Source organism: Lichenostomus cassidix, chromosome 28 (assembly GCF_008360975.1).
Source record: "Lichenostomus cassidix isolate B80296 chromosome 28, HeHo_3.0, whole genome shotgun sequence".
NCBI lineage: Eukaryota > Metazoa > Chordata > Aves > Passeriformes > Meliphagidae > Lichenostomus > Lichenostomus cassidix.
In genome coordinates, this window is record NC_139508.1 from 539446 (window position 1) to 555983 (window position 16538).

At 46.3% G+C, this 16538-nt stretch overlaps 1 protein-coding gene across 3 annotated transcripts in view; it reads right to left on the minus strand.

The window, feature by feature from the left end:
- The window catches only part of KDM4B (lysine demethylase 4B), a 67335-nt gene that overhangs the window by 41508 nt on the left and 9289 nt on the right, over positions 1-16538 (minus strand). For all 3 annotated transcript variants that reach the window (XM_085040632.1, XM_085040631.1, XM_085040634.1), the window contains exons 2-5: positions 15513-15669; positions 14469-14644; positions 13742-13856; positions 13255-13448 (exon numbers count right to left, since the gene is read on the minus strand). In XM_085040632.1, coding sequence (XP_084896758.1) covers positions 13255-13448; positions 13742-13856; positions 14469-14644; positions 15513-15653 — 626 coding nt within the window. In that variant the 5' untranslated portion in view covers positions 15654-15669. The remainder of the gene's footprint in view (positions 1-13254; positions 13449-13741; positions 13857-14468; positions 14645-15512; positions 15670-16538) is intronic.

Here is a 16538-nt window from a genome sequence, read left to right on the forward strand (position 1 = left end):
AGGGAGGGAGCTCCAGGATTTAGGCACTAAGCTGATTTCAACCAATGGCTTAAAAAATTTTTTAAGGCAAAACACTCTGTAGCACCTAATCTTGGAAAATAATAAATGCAGCGATGGACTCCCAACATCCCCTGACCAAAGTTTGACAGTGCCTTAAATTGCGTAATTATCAAACAATTCAATTTCATTTGTCTGGGACAAAGCTAGTGGCTTTTATTTTACAAAGACCATTCATCACTTACATAAATGTGATAAAACTAATCCCGATCCAAAGCTCCTTTGTGGGATTAATGTCCCTTAAAACAGGGAAATGAGACATTCCATTCCTTCTGGGAAAAATGCTGAAGGATTGGGAAAGAACTAATTTATGGCTACAAGGCTGCTGATGATTAATGTAATATCCCCAGTCTACAATGCAACCTTCACTTAATTAGTGCCTGTAATTGGGAGTTGTAAAGATAAGATTAATTGAATCTTGAGGATGTTAAAAGTTTAATACATTGGAACATGGTTATTGTGTTATCTGAAACTGCAGCCTGCAAAAAGCCAAGCGAGGCTTTAGAGAACAGCCCATGGAGAGACAAAGAAAAAAGACTTGCTTGGATAGAAACCAGCCAGAGAGGAGGAATTTCCAGCTTATAAAAAAGAACTATATGTAATAATATACAAATCAAAATACCCCAGCACAGAATGGTAATAGCTGACTCCAATTTTAGAAATTCACTTTTTTTCTTGGGATGGTCTTTAGGAAGCAGAGCCTACACATCCCTCTGCATTTATTCTTAGGAATTCAAAATATTAACTGCACAAGAGAATTAAAAGTAGGTCAAATTCTGCTCACAAATCTGAGTGATTTACATAAAGATAGGCAATAAAGACAGAATTTGGGCTGCTATTTAAGAGCAGGAAGAGAAACAGAAGGCTGCTGCATGGATGGCACAGACTGAGCTCCATCTCCACACCAAATGATCGATTAGAGGCACAACAGCAATGGGAGGATTAAAAATTGCTGCAGTCAGAGGGCAGTTAGTGAGCAATGAGCACCACAGAGGTGGCTCTGGGTGCCACTGGTGGCTCTGAGCTCCTGCTCTGTGCACAGACCCAGCACTGCTGGGGACACCAGTCCTGCTGTCCCTCAGCACAATCTGTCACATCCCCACAGCTAGAGCTCAGCAAACTGCAAAACATGAATTCCACAGGCAGCCCAGCTCTATGCATGGTGAAAAAACATCCAACAATTCCCTTTTCTGTAGGCTGGGAGCACTGCCCTGCAGCCAGGGCTCCCCTGCAGGATTTGCCCCTCTGGCTCAGCCTGGTCCCAGAAAAAGGGACATTTATGGCCACAGAGCTGAACCAGCAGCTGGCTGGAGATAAATCACCTTCCAAGCCTGCAAACCAACCTTCAGTCCACATTCCAAGGGTCAGCCTTGCACAGGGTGACCAAGACAAAGGGCCAGGCTTCACCCCAAACCCTCCAACTCAGCACTTTGTGGGATTACAGCAGGAAAAATGTGCTGCTGCTGTGCCAGGGAGAGCGAGATTTACGGAATGGGGAAAGAAAAAACAGCTCAAGACAAAAAAAGTTATAGTTCTGTGACTCAAATGTCATCTTACCCCGAAGTCAACAACCTGAAAGTAATATACTGAGCCTTTTAAATTACCTTTTTCTACTTTCCACCAAAACAACAGAAAATCCCTGAAGTGGATCAAGTACCACTTGTACACATCCAGAACTTGCTGTTCTGCAGGAAAGACTCTCAGCTTCCAAACTTACTTCATGAAACCTAATTCCAGCATTTCTGATCTCTACTTCCATGTAATTTCCTGAGTTCTTCAGTCAGGATCACAGGTCCAAAAGGTTTTGCCCCAAAGCAATAAAGGTGTTAGAAAATGATCTTCCTGGAGTGGCAGCTTGCTTTTGTTCATATGGAATCATGGAATCCCAAAATGGTTTGGGTTGGAAGAGATCTTCAATATTATCCATTTCCACCCACCTTCCACTGTCCCAGGCTGCTCCAGCCCAGCCTTGGACACTCACAGGGATGCAGGGGCAGCCAGAGCTGCTCTGGGAATTCCATCCCAGGGAGGAATTCCTTCCCAACATGAGTTCAACTGGACAGACCTCTCTCGATCCTTACCACAAAAGAAAGATCTGTCCTGTTTGCCATCATAGGATATCATTAATAGTGTAATTTTCTTGGTGTTTTGTTTATTCCCCTGGAATGGGGCTTGATGGATGTGGATAATTATGAGACTATAAAAGCCAGCAAATGTGCTATTTTCTATCGCTCTAAATCATCAAACAAATAAAGTGTGAAACAGCATTTCTGAATACAATTTTCTCCTCTAATGGCTTAGAATTATTATCAGGAACAATCAGAATAAATAAGCAAATGTCTTGTGAATTAAGAATTAAACAAGTGTGTCAGTAAAAGTGAGTATTCAGGCCATGCTGGGCTGCAGGGACCCTCTGGAGACCCTCATGGAATGATGTGACAGAGAATTCACCAGGTGCTCCTCAGAGACCTTCCAGCCTCAGGTTCTCCCTCACTGCTGCCTCTGCACAGGCAGCCAGCTCTGGTTTGGCTTCCTGTGCCCAAAAAGACACTAAAAACTCCAAACACAGCAAAGGCTTGCTCATCCCTGGCTTCTCCTTGTTGAGGAGGAATTTTTCTCACCTGAAGCCATCACTACCTCTGGCAGAGGACCAGACCATCCTGTCCCTTCATCCAACATTCCCCAAAGCTTCCAAGCCCTTTTCCTGCTCCAGCTGTCCCTCCCAGAGTTGTTGGTAGTTACACATTGTTCCACACCTCATTTACACTCTCTTGCACCAACACAGAGCAATTAAGCAGTGATTAATTCCCCAAATCTCAGCCCTGCACTCTCTGGGCTCCATGGGCAGGAGGAGGTTCAACCACAAGGCTTTGGAAATGTCACTTCAGTGCTGCTCCTGTGAGAAGGTAAGAAACTCAATTTCACAGTGTGTGCACAAGGTCTGCCCAAGCAGCCCCACGCAGTTTAACACTCCATAATTACTGGAATAAGGAACAGAAACACAACGGGAGCAGCACATTTCAAATGCCCAGACCCATGTGTCAGGCTGGGGTGAGTTATCTGTCTTCAAAGCAGATTTAATTGTGCCAAGAACACTGACCCTTTGAAGATTCAAATGCCAAGCTGCTCTCAGCCACAACAGGCAGAATGAAAAGCTGCTATTTCAGTCTCTCTAAGGCAAAGGGTGTCCATAAACCCAGAATCTGAACCCTGACCTTCAACATCTTTAGCCCCCATGACAGCAGCAAAGCCTGCAAAGAAAACCCCTTCGTCCATCAGGAAAATTTATCACCCAACAGAACCATTAGGAGCCCAGGGTGGGCTCTCCCTGCAGAGTTCAGGTCCTGCTTCTAAGGCCTCGTTTTTCTACAAGGTAAAACACTTGTTACACAGCATCTGCTCACTGCCAGAGCAAAGCTCGGGGTAGAAATGGGGTTTCCAAATTAGAATATCCTAGAATATTCTGAGCTGCAAGGAACCCACAGGGATCAGAGTCCAACTCCTATTGTCCAATGCTCTATTTAAGCTGGTTTGCCTGTATGGGAAAAGAAAAAAGGTATTTCAACAAGAAGAACAGATTGTTCCTTTGTTGGTAACACTGCCACCTCCCTTCTCAGCCACCTCTCTTTTCCTCACCTTTACCTTCCTCCATAATTAACCTCCCTTCATGCCTCTCTCCCAACAATTCGTTAAAATACTTAAATCAACTCCTTTTCTTCTTCTCCTCATCAATCTGAGGTTGACCACAGTGAATGGGCTGGAAATATCCATTTTCCTCCTCAAGATCCTGGTGGGGAAAGGAAAATCTCTGGCTTCCCTCCTACCCCTTCTGCTGTGGCTCCTTCCCATCAGGAATGCAAACACTGCTCTGGAGATAAAATCACCCAGGGATCAGAGAGCTCCTTGCTCCCAGGAAAGAACCTTTATCAAGTGCCTGCAGTTTTATCTTTAATGGATCATTTCACAGGACAATAGATGATGGAATTCAGTATCTTTAACCAGCAGCATCAACGATTTCAAATAATGACATTTTTATTGAAATACACCCAGGGAGAAAGATAAACACAGAAGCTAGGGAGTATCAACTCCAAAAGCCATAATTAGGATAAATAGGTAATGACAGGACCAAATTACAACCCCAAAACACACCAAACTCACCTGCCTCCCACAGCTGCTCACTGCAGCCCCTGGGGAAGCAGCACAGGGAGAAAATCAGGGCAAAGCTGCTCAGGAGAGCTGGGCAGCACCAAGGACACCCAGCACTCACCCACTGCACTCCAACTATCACTTTGCCACACATAGAACTTCCTCATTTGCCACAATATGAAGAACTGGCAGCGATTTTGCTGCTAATGGAACAGCAAGATGAAAAACTTCCTCCTTCCCTAGAGAAACTGAAGCTGTGATTGGAAACTCTCCATTTGTTTCCCACTGGGATGGGCAGAATATCTCAGGTTACTCTGAAGCTGGGATCAAATCCCTAGGGATTGCGTGTTGGAAGATTAGAGTCAAACCCAACTTGTGCCAATCACGTGTTTCTAAAAGACTCTTCAACCCCTAAAGTTGCCTTGAACTAGAAATAGGATTAAAGAGCCATTAGTTTCAAGAAGTGACATTAGACAGGAGCTTTTTAAAATTCTGATTTTAAGGCAATATGAATTTTCAAGAGGTACAACTGAGCTCCAAGATTAGCACAATGGGCTACTTTCACAGTGATTCACTAACCCCCAACTCCATGAATACAAAGAGGAGATTTTTCCAGAACTCCAAATGCAATTTTTAAATACTATTTTAAAGCAGAGAATTTAATGTGAGCAACCATCTGCTCTTGGAAGGACTCTCACTGGCCCAGTCCAGTCAGCTCCACAGCACAAATGCCAGGCACAAAGCACAAAATTACAGAGCACACTGAGTGTCTCTCCCTCCACATGCAAAAATAACCCACAGCCTGCCCTGCCTGCCCTGAATGAGCAGCATGAAGGAGGCATTTTACTAAGAAAAGGTGTTTGGGGAAAAACATTATGAAGTCATTTACTCATTCAGTTTAGCCAAGAAGATAATTAGTACACAATTCAGCAGAGATGAATGACTACAATATTCATCCCCTTGCCATTCCCCGTTATTTGTTTTGAAGAACCTGTTCACATCACATTTGTTTCCCTAAACTGGCAATCAGATTATTAATTACTGGTTGTTTTTGTAGTGGATGCCATACAGATAGAAAGAAAAGCAAAGATTATGCTTCAAAGAGCCTGTATTCTAATATAATAGCTCATTTCAACTCCAGAAGCAAGCAGGAAAAAAGGTAACCAGGGGAGATCAGAGATATCTGTGCCTTGTACCAAGTGACCTGTGTGAGTTCCTCCCTCTCTGGGCACAGCAACAAGCATTCCTGAAAAAAACCACAGATAATTGCCTACAGCAGAACAAAAGGAATTTGCTCATGAGTAATGAAAGATATTCTTAGATTAGGAAACCTCTTGTGCTAGAGGTGTGATGCCTCTACACACTCTTTTCTATTTTGAGGAGAAAAAATCCAGCATTCCAAAGGTTTAATGCTCCTCATCCATCAAACTGCACCGTTTCCAGCTACAAGTGCTTTGAAGTGAGCACTGTGTTCCTGTCAGCATCAAAGCCACAAGTGTTGTAGCTGGGATTTGATAAAGATCACTGACACAGTTTGTAAAGTTGCCTTTATTTCTTGTGTTTGATCCCCTCTGTGTCGCTGATTGGGCAGCAGGAAATGAAGGCAATGCAAACCCAGCAGTTCCATTCCTTGGGACACTAAGGGTTAACAAGTGCCCAGCTCTCAGACAGCACGGAGAGCTATTTAAGTGCTGTCATTACTACAGGCTCCTCTTATTTTAAACCACACTTGTGCTGCACTTGGCATCACCCCTCGACAATTTTCTCTGCTGAGTAAAGAAAAAAAAAAATCCCCGCTGATTTCTGCCAATGTGTTAACAAAATGTGAATAAAGACAAAGCTCTGCAGCAGCACTCTGGGTTCCTCCTGGCCTTTCCAAGCCCTGCTTCCAGCACTATGCCAAGCTGGAATTTGCAAGCTCATTGTCCCACAGGGCCCAAGTGAGCTCAGGCTGAAGGAGGGAGATGGAGCATGGAAGCACAACTCCCTCCCCTCCTGTCTCAGTGCTCTGCTCCAAGCCTCTGTTATTAAACCAATCTGTGATCCTGTCAGACTTCCATAGATCTTCATTTCAAATCAGGCCTGAGCTCTGAGCAGACACTTTCAAAAGGCAGGAATGAGTTGGAGCAAAGAGCCTTCGTGGATCAAAGAGCTGCTTCTCTCAACCCAACTGGGGCTCCTGAGCTGAGCAATTACTGTGCTGCAGACACAGCGTGGATCACCAGGGCAGTGGGGCAGGAGCCACCTGAGGATGTGATCCCAAACCTGCACCTCCTCCCTCAAAAATGGGGATGTGATCAGAGATCAGCACCTCCTCCTTCCAAAATCATTATGGAAAGTGCAAAAAGGAACCACAGGTGGGAAGAGTCTCCTCTCTGCCAGGTCAGGTACAACTCACAGATGAACCTCAACCTGTAGAATTGTCACTTTAACCAACTGAACAGGTTCAGTAAAGATGGCCAAACAATGCACAGACCAAAACATAAAATGGCAGCAAAGTACAAAGTAATTCCACACCTTCTGCAGTGGGTTTGGGTGAGAATAAAAACCCAAGAGGGCTCTGGAGGGGAAGCACAAACAGCACTGAGCTGAGCTAAAGGGGTGCTGAGGCTGAGCTCAATCCAGCTGTGCTCTCACAGAGCACCAGTATCTCCTCAGACAAGTTCCACAGTTGATTCTATCAATCCCAGAGTCTGGCTTGACCTTCGTGGCATTTTCTCTCAGTTGGATGAGGGGGAATGAAGAAAGGCAATACATGAGTCCTAACTCCCCAAATCCTGTGCCTCCTCTGCGGCAGAAAAATGACCTTTTAATAATCTGTCTACAACAGCCTAATGAAAGACCACAAAAACCTAAGTCTATTAAAAAGAGAAATCTCCACTATTCCAATTGCAGCACCTGATTGGGAAGATAATCCACAAACACAAGTCAGAGCTCATTCAGGTCCTGCACAGCGTGGTGACCCCGAGGATTCTGAAAGCAGAACAGTCAGCACTGTCCCTTCCTGCTGGATCCACCTCATCCTTCTCCCACAGCACCACCTCCAGGATGAAGGGCTGGGGAGCTGAGCTGGGCAGAGAGGTTTGTATTGATTAACTAATGACTGCAGTGCTTGCAGGGCTGTGTTAATAACTCACTGCTCTCTGCTCTCAGTTATCAGGGAATTACAGGGGGATACAACTCTGCATCCCAACACATCCCTCCTGCCATGGATCTCCCAGCAAATCAACATTCACACAGGTTCTCAGTGCAGAAAGCCCATTCCAAAGCAGCTTTCACCTTCATTTTAAAAGAGTCAGGAGAGTGAAAAGCTGTTCTGCCTGGCCATACTTTATCTCACTTTCCTTTTATTCCTTTTAATGAATATCCCTGTTCCTTTCTCTCTGCCTTTTATCAACAGAAAAGGGTCTTGCTTTGCCAAATCTGCCTGAGAGCAAATGGTGTTGCAGTTAATCTATAAATCAACCATCACCATAAATTCTGTTCTTTCTCCATCCAAAACTGCAGAGCTGTAAAACAGATTACATGGGACAGCAGAGCAGGAAGGAAATCTGGGAGCTGTGAGGAGCTGCCAGCACAGCCAAATGGCCTTTCCTGCTTCTCCTTTCTCCCCACTCCACCCAAAAAGCCTCTAAACCTCTGCTGCCAGGCCTGGAACACACAAACAGCAAATGTGCAACACATTTAAGAGCAAGGACACCTCAAACATTTCCCGTGGAAGATGCAGACCTTGGGGATCGAGGGAGGAAAGGCTGCAGAATCTCCTCCTGAATTCCCTAACACCAAGAACCAGGAAAATTAAAAATCTCAGTATGGAGCATCAGCTCCCTCAAGAGCAAATCTCAGCTGCGATTCCAGCTAATGTAGCTTAGGAATCTCAGGATCTCCAGGGTGCAAGGAGATCCCAACAATAACACTTGCAGTCACATCCCTGCAGTGATGGCACCAGGCTGGGCAGTGACCCTGAGAGGATGGCAATAAATGTTGCCAGGTAAGTCAGGAGGCAATAAGTGCTGCAAGGGACAAGTGCTGCCTGCTGCAGCCCCACAGGAATGTCACAGCAGCTGCTCTCAATGGGATTACAGCAGGCTCAGGGAACATCTGGGAGAGTGTCAAAGCAGGGGGACAGAGGGAACATCACACAGCAGAGGGGTGAGGAGCTCTGCATGGAAAAGGAGCAGAGAAGCTGCAAGAGTTAAGCTCCATGACTGTATTAGGTCATTTTGTTTCTCCAAGGCAGTTTTTCAGGGATTAACATTTTCTGTCCTGGGGAGGTACAGGACAAGAGTTCAGCTAAGAAAGCTGCAGTGCTCCCCAAGACAAGAGTGAGAAATAAAACCAGGGAGATCTCAGCACTTCAGATCTGCTGCTGCTTCAGGAGAAGCTTTCAGCCAGGGACAGAAAGGGCTCCTTTGAGAATTCTCTCCCACAGGAACAACCACCTCTCACTTCAGATCTCCCCTCACAGTCCTGTCAGAAAGGTGAGGTTTCCCTGCTGACAGCTGCACTCCCAGCTACTACAAACCTGTTAAACTGTAGATGTTACAAGAAAGTCATGGAATCCCAGAATAGTTCGGGTTGGAAAGGACCTTAAATATCAACTCATTCCACCCCTTCCAGCACCCCAGCTGCTCCAAGCCCTGTCCAGCCTGGCTCTGGACACTTCCAGGGATCCAGGGGCAGCCACAAGTCCTCCTATGGATCTGCCCTCCTTGGCTGCTGAGCACTTACCCCACCCAGGGAGTCTCAATGGGAACCTGGAGGGAAGAAAGCTGAAATTCTAAAATATTTTAACCAACAAAGGTCTGGGGTAACCCCATGGACCCTCAGGTTTGCAGTCTTCAGATTGTCACAGGACAGAATCCCAGAAGTGTTTCTAGAATGTAATTGTATCTGTGACCAGTGCTTCCAACTAATCATATTATTTTAAAGTTCCTTTGGTAATTTGTCCTTAATTCCACATAAACTGCTGTTCTGGCATAAAGTGTACTTTGTGATATCAAAGTCAAACAGATTAGGCATGATCCACTTCCAGCGAGGGAGTGTTTTGGAGAGGAGATGATATAACTTAAAAGCTAAAGCTGGCTCCCTGTTTTAATTAAAGGGGATTAAACATCCATCATGATAAGGAAAAAGGGACATTTTATAAAAATCAATTACCTTCCTCGGTGTCAGTCTGGTTTAACACCTGCAGTTTCTGAGAGAAGTAAGAGTGTAACATCCACCAGTAGCCAGAGAAGGTAAATTAAATACTGTTGCTGCACTGCAAGATCAGTCACAAAATATCCAAGAAAAATAACTTTATTACCAAGCAGGTGCTACACTCTTGACAGAAAAGGACATTACACTGCTAAAGTGTATCTGGCAAATTCACCATATTGAGATTCAAAGTTTCCTGCAGCATTTCCCCACCCCAGGGAACCTCCAGGTAGGGTTTGCACATCTTTGTGGAGATAAAAGGAAGTGCTGGGGGAGAACCTCAGCATTTAAAAATATTCTTTTGGAATCGCAAAGGCTGAGCCACATCCGTTCCTCAATAAAATGCCATAATAACCATGAAGAATGAGGCCTGGCATTCAGCTTTGTTGCTTCTGTCATTATAAAATCAGTTTCTGCTCGCACCGCTTGACAATATGCTCAATTTTAGAACTCACACAGGAGTGTATGAGGTAATTATACATAATATGTATAATTGATACAGTAAAAATTCCTACTATGAGAGGTTTAATATGGGGCTGCAGAACAAAATACATTTCCGTTTTTTCAAAAGTTTGAGAGTATGAAAAGGTGGCAATTAAATTCCTAAAGGGAGAGGGACATTTTACCATAATTTGAGAAAAAAAAAAAATCAAGTAAAAGGCTGGATGTGGCAGCTCCCTGCCTGAGGGGCTTCACAGGAGGTTACACAACTGCCCCCAATTGCTGGGGTGCTGCCTGGGAAATGCCCACACCTTCCAACTTCCTCTTCAACCTGTCAGACTGATTTTCCAGCTGGAAACACCAGCAGTGTGAGCACAGCGTGGAGCAGAGCATGGAATGGGAATGGACTTTGGGAGGACAATTCCCCTGGAATGAGGTGACTCCCAGCTGCAGGGTGGGTTTGGTCTGCAGCAGCAGCAACCCTGGGGCTGAACACAAACAGTCCTCAGCACAACCCAGCAGAACCCAATAAATAAACCCACTGCAATCTGCAATCTACAGGCACAGATAAATCATTCCATGAGGCTGGAAACAGGAAAATGGCTGTTTTCCATTAGCCCTTTGCTCTCCCTCATCACTGGGTGACCTTTCATAGGTGCTGCACAGGTTTTGAAGTTTCATCCCATTGCCCTGTGAGAGCTGCAGGCTGTCCTGCTGTGCCAAGCACAGAACCTGCATGGGAGCTGCCAGCAGCACTGCTCTGCAGCCCCACAGACACACATCCACCAGGAGCCCAGGCAATGCTCTTTAGCTCCTACAAAGAAGCCACAGACATCTCTTTTATCTGCAATCCCAACAGCCCCGAAGCACCTGGTTTGTAGGAGGGAAAGCCCAACATTGCAAAACCAGAAAAGAAAGACACAAAATATTCAGTGATGATTCCCCCTGGCCCAGGAGAACAACTCCTGTGTGGTCCAAGCATTCCACCCAGAGCTGCCTGAGAAGGCATTTCAGCTCTCCTGTGAGGAAGGACTGCAGGGGCTGAGCCTGGACACTCTGGAGAAGAGAAGACCTCTTGAAAGAGGCCTGGGAGGGAACTGAATCCTCCCTTTCCCTTCAGAAGGCAGCAGGGCTGGTGGCTCCTCACCCTTCCCACAGCCTGGAGAGAACCCCAAGGTAATTTATGAGAGACACAAAGGAAGAGTGATGGTTTTTAACATGCAATTTTGAAGCTGATACTACCAATATACAGAGTCCTTGGTTGCACTGAATAAATATCTCTGACAGCCAAACAATAACTCTGCCTCCTATTTTAGAGCTCAACCCCAAACTGGTAGACTTTGTAACTCTGCACACTCCTGCTATTCCCCGAGGTGCTTCCAAGATGATCACTGTCAGAGTCACGGAGTCTATAAAAAGGATGAAGGAAGCTGGGAAATTTCCACAGAGGTGGTGCCAGCAAAACAGAGTGAACATTTTAGCCATCCCTGAGCAAAGCCAGGCTGCAGCACTGGAGCTCCAGCCGTGCAGCCCAAGAGCTCCCCCAGCTGAGCTCTGGCATGGCTGCAGCCACTCCAGGCATTGCTCAGGTACCTGGAAAGTTCCAGATCTGCTCCGAGGGCATTTATATTTACTCTTTGAAGCCGATGCTTGTTTAGAGAAGAGCTTGAGAGCTCCTTAAGAGGAGGTGTCACAGTGAAGAACAAGGAAGGAATGACTGGAAGTGGGAAACTCTTGCCTCATGCTCAAGGGAAGAGCAGGGAGGTCCTGCCAAAGCAGCAGTGCCATCCTGTCACAGCCATCCAGCTGTGTGTCACACACTGCCATCCATCCACAACCCCAGTGACAGGGAAAACCTCCTGCTCCAAACACAGCCTGGCCTCAAAACCCTCCTCTTCCCCCAGCTGGGGCAGCTTGAGAGAACAAGTGACTCGCACAGACACAGGATGGCTGCAGAAAGGATGGAACAACCCAACCCACACCTCCTGGGGCAGCCCAGACCTGCTGGGACTCTGCTGGTGTCCCTGTGCTCCCTGGGCAGAGGGGATGAGGAGCTTTCTGTGGGCTGTGGCACCATCTGCTGGAGATGGACCTGGAAAATGGGCTGGAATAAACAGATTCTGGAGGAACAACTGAATTCAGGAGCCAAACTGAATCATGGAATATCCTGAGCTGGGAGGAACCCACAGGATCATCAGTCCAACCCCAGACACCCCAACAATCCCACCCTGTCCAAATGCTCCTGGAGCTCTGGCAGCCTTGGGAATGTGCTCCTTCCCTGGGTGGGAATGATGGTCAGTGCCTCACCACCCTCTGGGGAAGAACCTTCTCCTGAGAGCAGTCACACCCCAGCCATAATCCAGAAATACATTTGTGGAGCTCAACATGGTTGAACAGAGATATCACAAGAGATTCTGCACAATCCTCCTGCCTCTGCCCTGGACAGTGAGCCCAAGGATCAGGAAAACTGGGAAACAGATTTGTTGGAAGGATTCTCAAAACTCACATTCGTGTTCCACAGTTTCAGCCCCTCCCTTTCCAGGCCTGGAAAAGAGCACTGGAGCCATTCATTTACAGCCTCCTGGCTCCTGGGGGCTTTTATGTGCCACAGGCACCAACAGCCAGAGCCACTGGGAGCCACCAGGGAGCCATAGCCCTGAGAGGTGGGAGGATCCTGTCTGCCACTGCCAGGGCACGGTGACAGCAGCCTCCCTGTGACATTTCAGCTCTCATTTGCACGCAAATGTCAATATTTATTAGTCACATCAAGATCTTCAGCAAAGCTCCCCTGGGTTGCTGAGGCTCTGCACTTATACTTTTAAATTGCTTGCAAAAGAAGAATATTGGCTCTTGGTAACTTATTCCAGACTTCCTACGTTCTTCATTTCATCCTTAACTATGGATTGCTTTTGTGGAAAGTTATTTCCAACCAGTCTATGCATCAACAGCGTTGAAAAATGCTTTACCATCACGCCAAAGAATGACCATGGAAAAGTAACCTTTTAACTGAACTTGTCCCTGGAGCTGTGAACATATTTATGTATTTAAATAATGGAAATGTGAAAGGAACAGATGTTTCCTGCCTAGAGCACAGTGCAAGAACAGTGTTTCACTATTACAGTGCCTCTGAAGCATCCACACATCCCCATTTGCTCTCCTGTGCATTAGTTTGTGAAAATCCCCAAGTGTTGAAATCTGGTTTTAATCGTGATGTCAGCAAGTCTCCCTAATCCTGCTGAAAGTCAGGAATTAGGCCTCTGAGCAAGCCAGCATGAAAGAAAGTGAAATTGCTTTTAAATGTAGAGTTGGGGAGGAGAGAAAAAACGGGAATTGGGAGATAAGGTAAACCTGCTGGAATTTGGCAGAGCTGGGGAAAGGACGTTTCAGTGGTGACCAAGAGCCCTCACTCACCAGGATTTGGGCTCCCCAAAATGCAAGTAGTTGATGCTGTAGAGATCCATGTCCTCTGTGTGCCAAGCAAAAGTTGTCTTCCACATGCCAAAGTAGAGGTAGGGAGTGTTGACACCCTCGATGATGATGCCACACTCGTGCTCCACCATGTCCAGCAGGGTGTTCAGATTGCCAATGTTCCACTCATCCACGTCCTGCAGCCCAACAGAAATGGATTGTGCTGGGAAATGTCAGGACAATCCCAGCCCACAGCTCCCTCCCAGTGCCCCAAAGTGTGCATATCATGGTGTTACCTGTGTTAATTTAATTCCCTCTGCTTCCAGAAAGGTCTATTTAAGGCTCCTCTCTGACCACAGGCAGGAAGGAGCTCCAGCACTCTGGAGAGGCTCTTGCACTGTGCAATCCCCACCACTAATTAACTATTCTGGTAATAAACACAGCATAAAATCAGGGTAAAACCCAAATAAAGGAGAAGCATTTCACTTACTGCATCATAGAGGGAGCCACTGATATCAGCCCCATAAATGGGAGACACAAACGTCAGGTTCTTCCAGTACTTGCGCTCCAGATCTTCAAAGTCCTGGTGGCGAGGGGTGCAGTACCTGCAGGGAACAGGGGATGTGAGGAGCCCTGGGGAGCCCCCAGCACCCCCAGGCACTGCAGGGGGGTCAGAGCAGAGCCCTCAGCAGGCCCTGGGGGAGCTTTTCATCCATTCATAGAATTTATGACTGCAGCATCTCAGGAATGATTAAAACCCAAGGTAAGCTCTGGGAAACTCCAGACTCTGGAAACAGGACAGAGCTGCAGCTGGCACATCCCAGCTGGCTGAAGGGCTCTGCAGAGTCCCCAGTCACTCTGGAAGACACTCATGTCACCAATATCAGCCCAAGCACCCCAAAGTGTCTGTATTTCTACCCCAGCAATGGAACACCTTTTCCAGAACAGCCACGAGATCTTTTTTTGGTCCCAAGCCACCCTTCTCAGGAAGATTCTCAGCCAAATACTGACCTTGAACAATCTTTCTGCACCAGAAAAAGATCTGAGACACACCAAAACCCACATTACAAACTTGTTTGCACCCAAGAAAAAGCTTTTTCCTCCAGAATGCCTCAAATTTAACAAAGCTGCACTTTCTTTTCAGCTCAGTTCTGGACAGAAAAGCTCTCCATGACCTCCCCACCCCAGCTGGAGGCACAGCCCTTGCAGCCACGCACTTCTCGCTGTTGGCCAGGCGGCGATACTCCCCCACTGTCATGGGCTTCTTCTGGATGTTGTACTGGGTGAAGAGCCCAGACTGGCCTGTGACCACCTGCTGGATGGGCGCTGGGATCACCATGTCATCGATGTCATCGTAGGTGCGCCGAGGCTTCCACTCCTTGGGAGGAATCACCTGTGGGGGGGAAGGAAAAACAGCATTTGTTAGAAACTGCAGGGCAAGGTGTGGATTTTGGTGGGCAAAGCTCCTCCACTTCCCTCAGTGAGCTGCAGGTGGGAGAGAGACACAAAACTAACCTGGAATGCTCAGATTAATCCTACAGGTGAAGTAATTTCTTTACAATATCTGGAAGTCACCAACAAGCTTTATTAAAATAATCTCCCTAGCAGAGTCCTGCATGGTAATTGCTTGTACACTTGAGTGGACAAGGAAACATTCCAGGGAGAGCTCTTCATCAATAGCCAGCTCTCTTTAGAGCTGCAATAAACCCAGTAATTGACCTATGTTTTAGAAGAAATAGGAATTATTTCATGCCTAACAGCTTTATTTCTCCGCTGTGCTTTATTAAGTCCAGCTAAATACCAATCCTAACAACTCCTTGTCAGAACAAATGATCTCATCAGCCTGTGGTGACATGGCCACAGAAATACCCTTTCTAATCACTCAGTCCTGGATTTTTCCAAGGAGTTCTGTGTCAAGAACTGGAATTTAGAAGCTTCACATGAAAATTTCTCGTAACCAGAGGGTGGTGAGGCACTGCCCAGGGAATGATCACCTTCCCAAGGCTGCCAGAGCTCCGGGAGCATTGGGACAAAGCTCTCAGGGTGGGATTGCTGGGTCTGTGCAGAGCCAGAGGTTGTGCTGGATGATCCTGTGGATTATTTCCAGCTCAGGATATTCCATGGCTCTACAAAACACCTGGAACTCCTCTCCCTCCTCTCCACAACCCAAAGAGGTTCCAAGTACAATTTTCCAAAGCACACTGTGGTTAACTCCATGACTCCAAACAGCTCCCAAGTCACACCTCGGGAACACAACTCACCTTGGCCAGCCCTGCCCGGTGAGCTCCCTGGGACTCCATGTAGGCAATGAACTTCCCAAAATCCCGGAATTCCTCCAGCGTGGGCCGGAAGGTCATGATTTTGCAGCCAGGGTTCTGCGGGCTTGGGTTTTCCGACCCCATAGTTCCAGTCTGGGGGCTGCAGGGGCAAAACAAAGGGACAAAGGAAGAAAAGGGGCAGAAAAAGATGCTGGTTAAAAACTTTGGGTTTTTAACTCCCAACTGGAATGAGTTGCACAGAGAGATTTTTCATTTTCTCCCTCTATTCCACAAGGGGGATTCATAAGACCTCTCCTAATGTGGATTTGAGGAGCTTTTGACCAAAAATCCACTTAGTGAGGAACTCCTGATAGCAGGATCATCTGAGAGATCAGACAGGGGCTAAATATAGACCATGGGCTTAACATCTCCCTGTTCACCACAGAAAGTGGTGTTTCATCAGGATGGTGTCACAAAAATAACAACTTCTCACCACCTTCAGCACTGGCAGCAGGTAGAACTTGCCACCCCACAAGTTTTCCACCAAAATGCTCCATTGTTTGCTATTTAGGTTCAAACCCAACAGCTTTTCCCAATGTTTGGTGTTTTTTCATGTGCTAAACTACATTAAAAATGATAAAATTAAGGGTTTTTTTTTTAATGTAGCTTCATTATACTTTACATTTGCAATGTACATAAATAAAACAAAGTGACAGACAAGTCTTACAAGAAATATAGATGCACAAATCCAAAACATCTTTCAATGTGAAAAGCCAAATTGTTGTTTATTTTAAAAAATAAATCTCTCAAACAATTCAGGACAAAATCGCCATTTTTTAAATGGACTTTTTTAAGGCTATGCTGGAAATCTGCAAGGGAAATAAAGTGTTTTAGTGGCATTTTAGGGCGAATATCACCACGAGGGTGTTTGTTCTCCATGTGGAGGAGCAGCTGCAGATCGCAGTGCTCACGAGATGGCAGTGCTGGGCTGTGCAAAAACCAACTGCAGCAGAGCTGCAAATGCAGCCA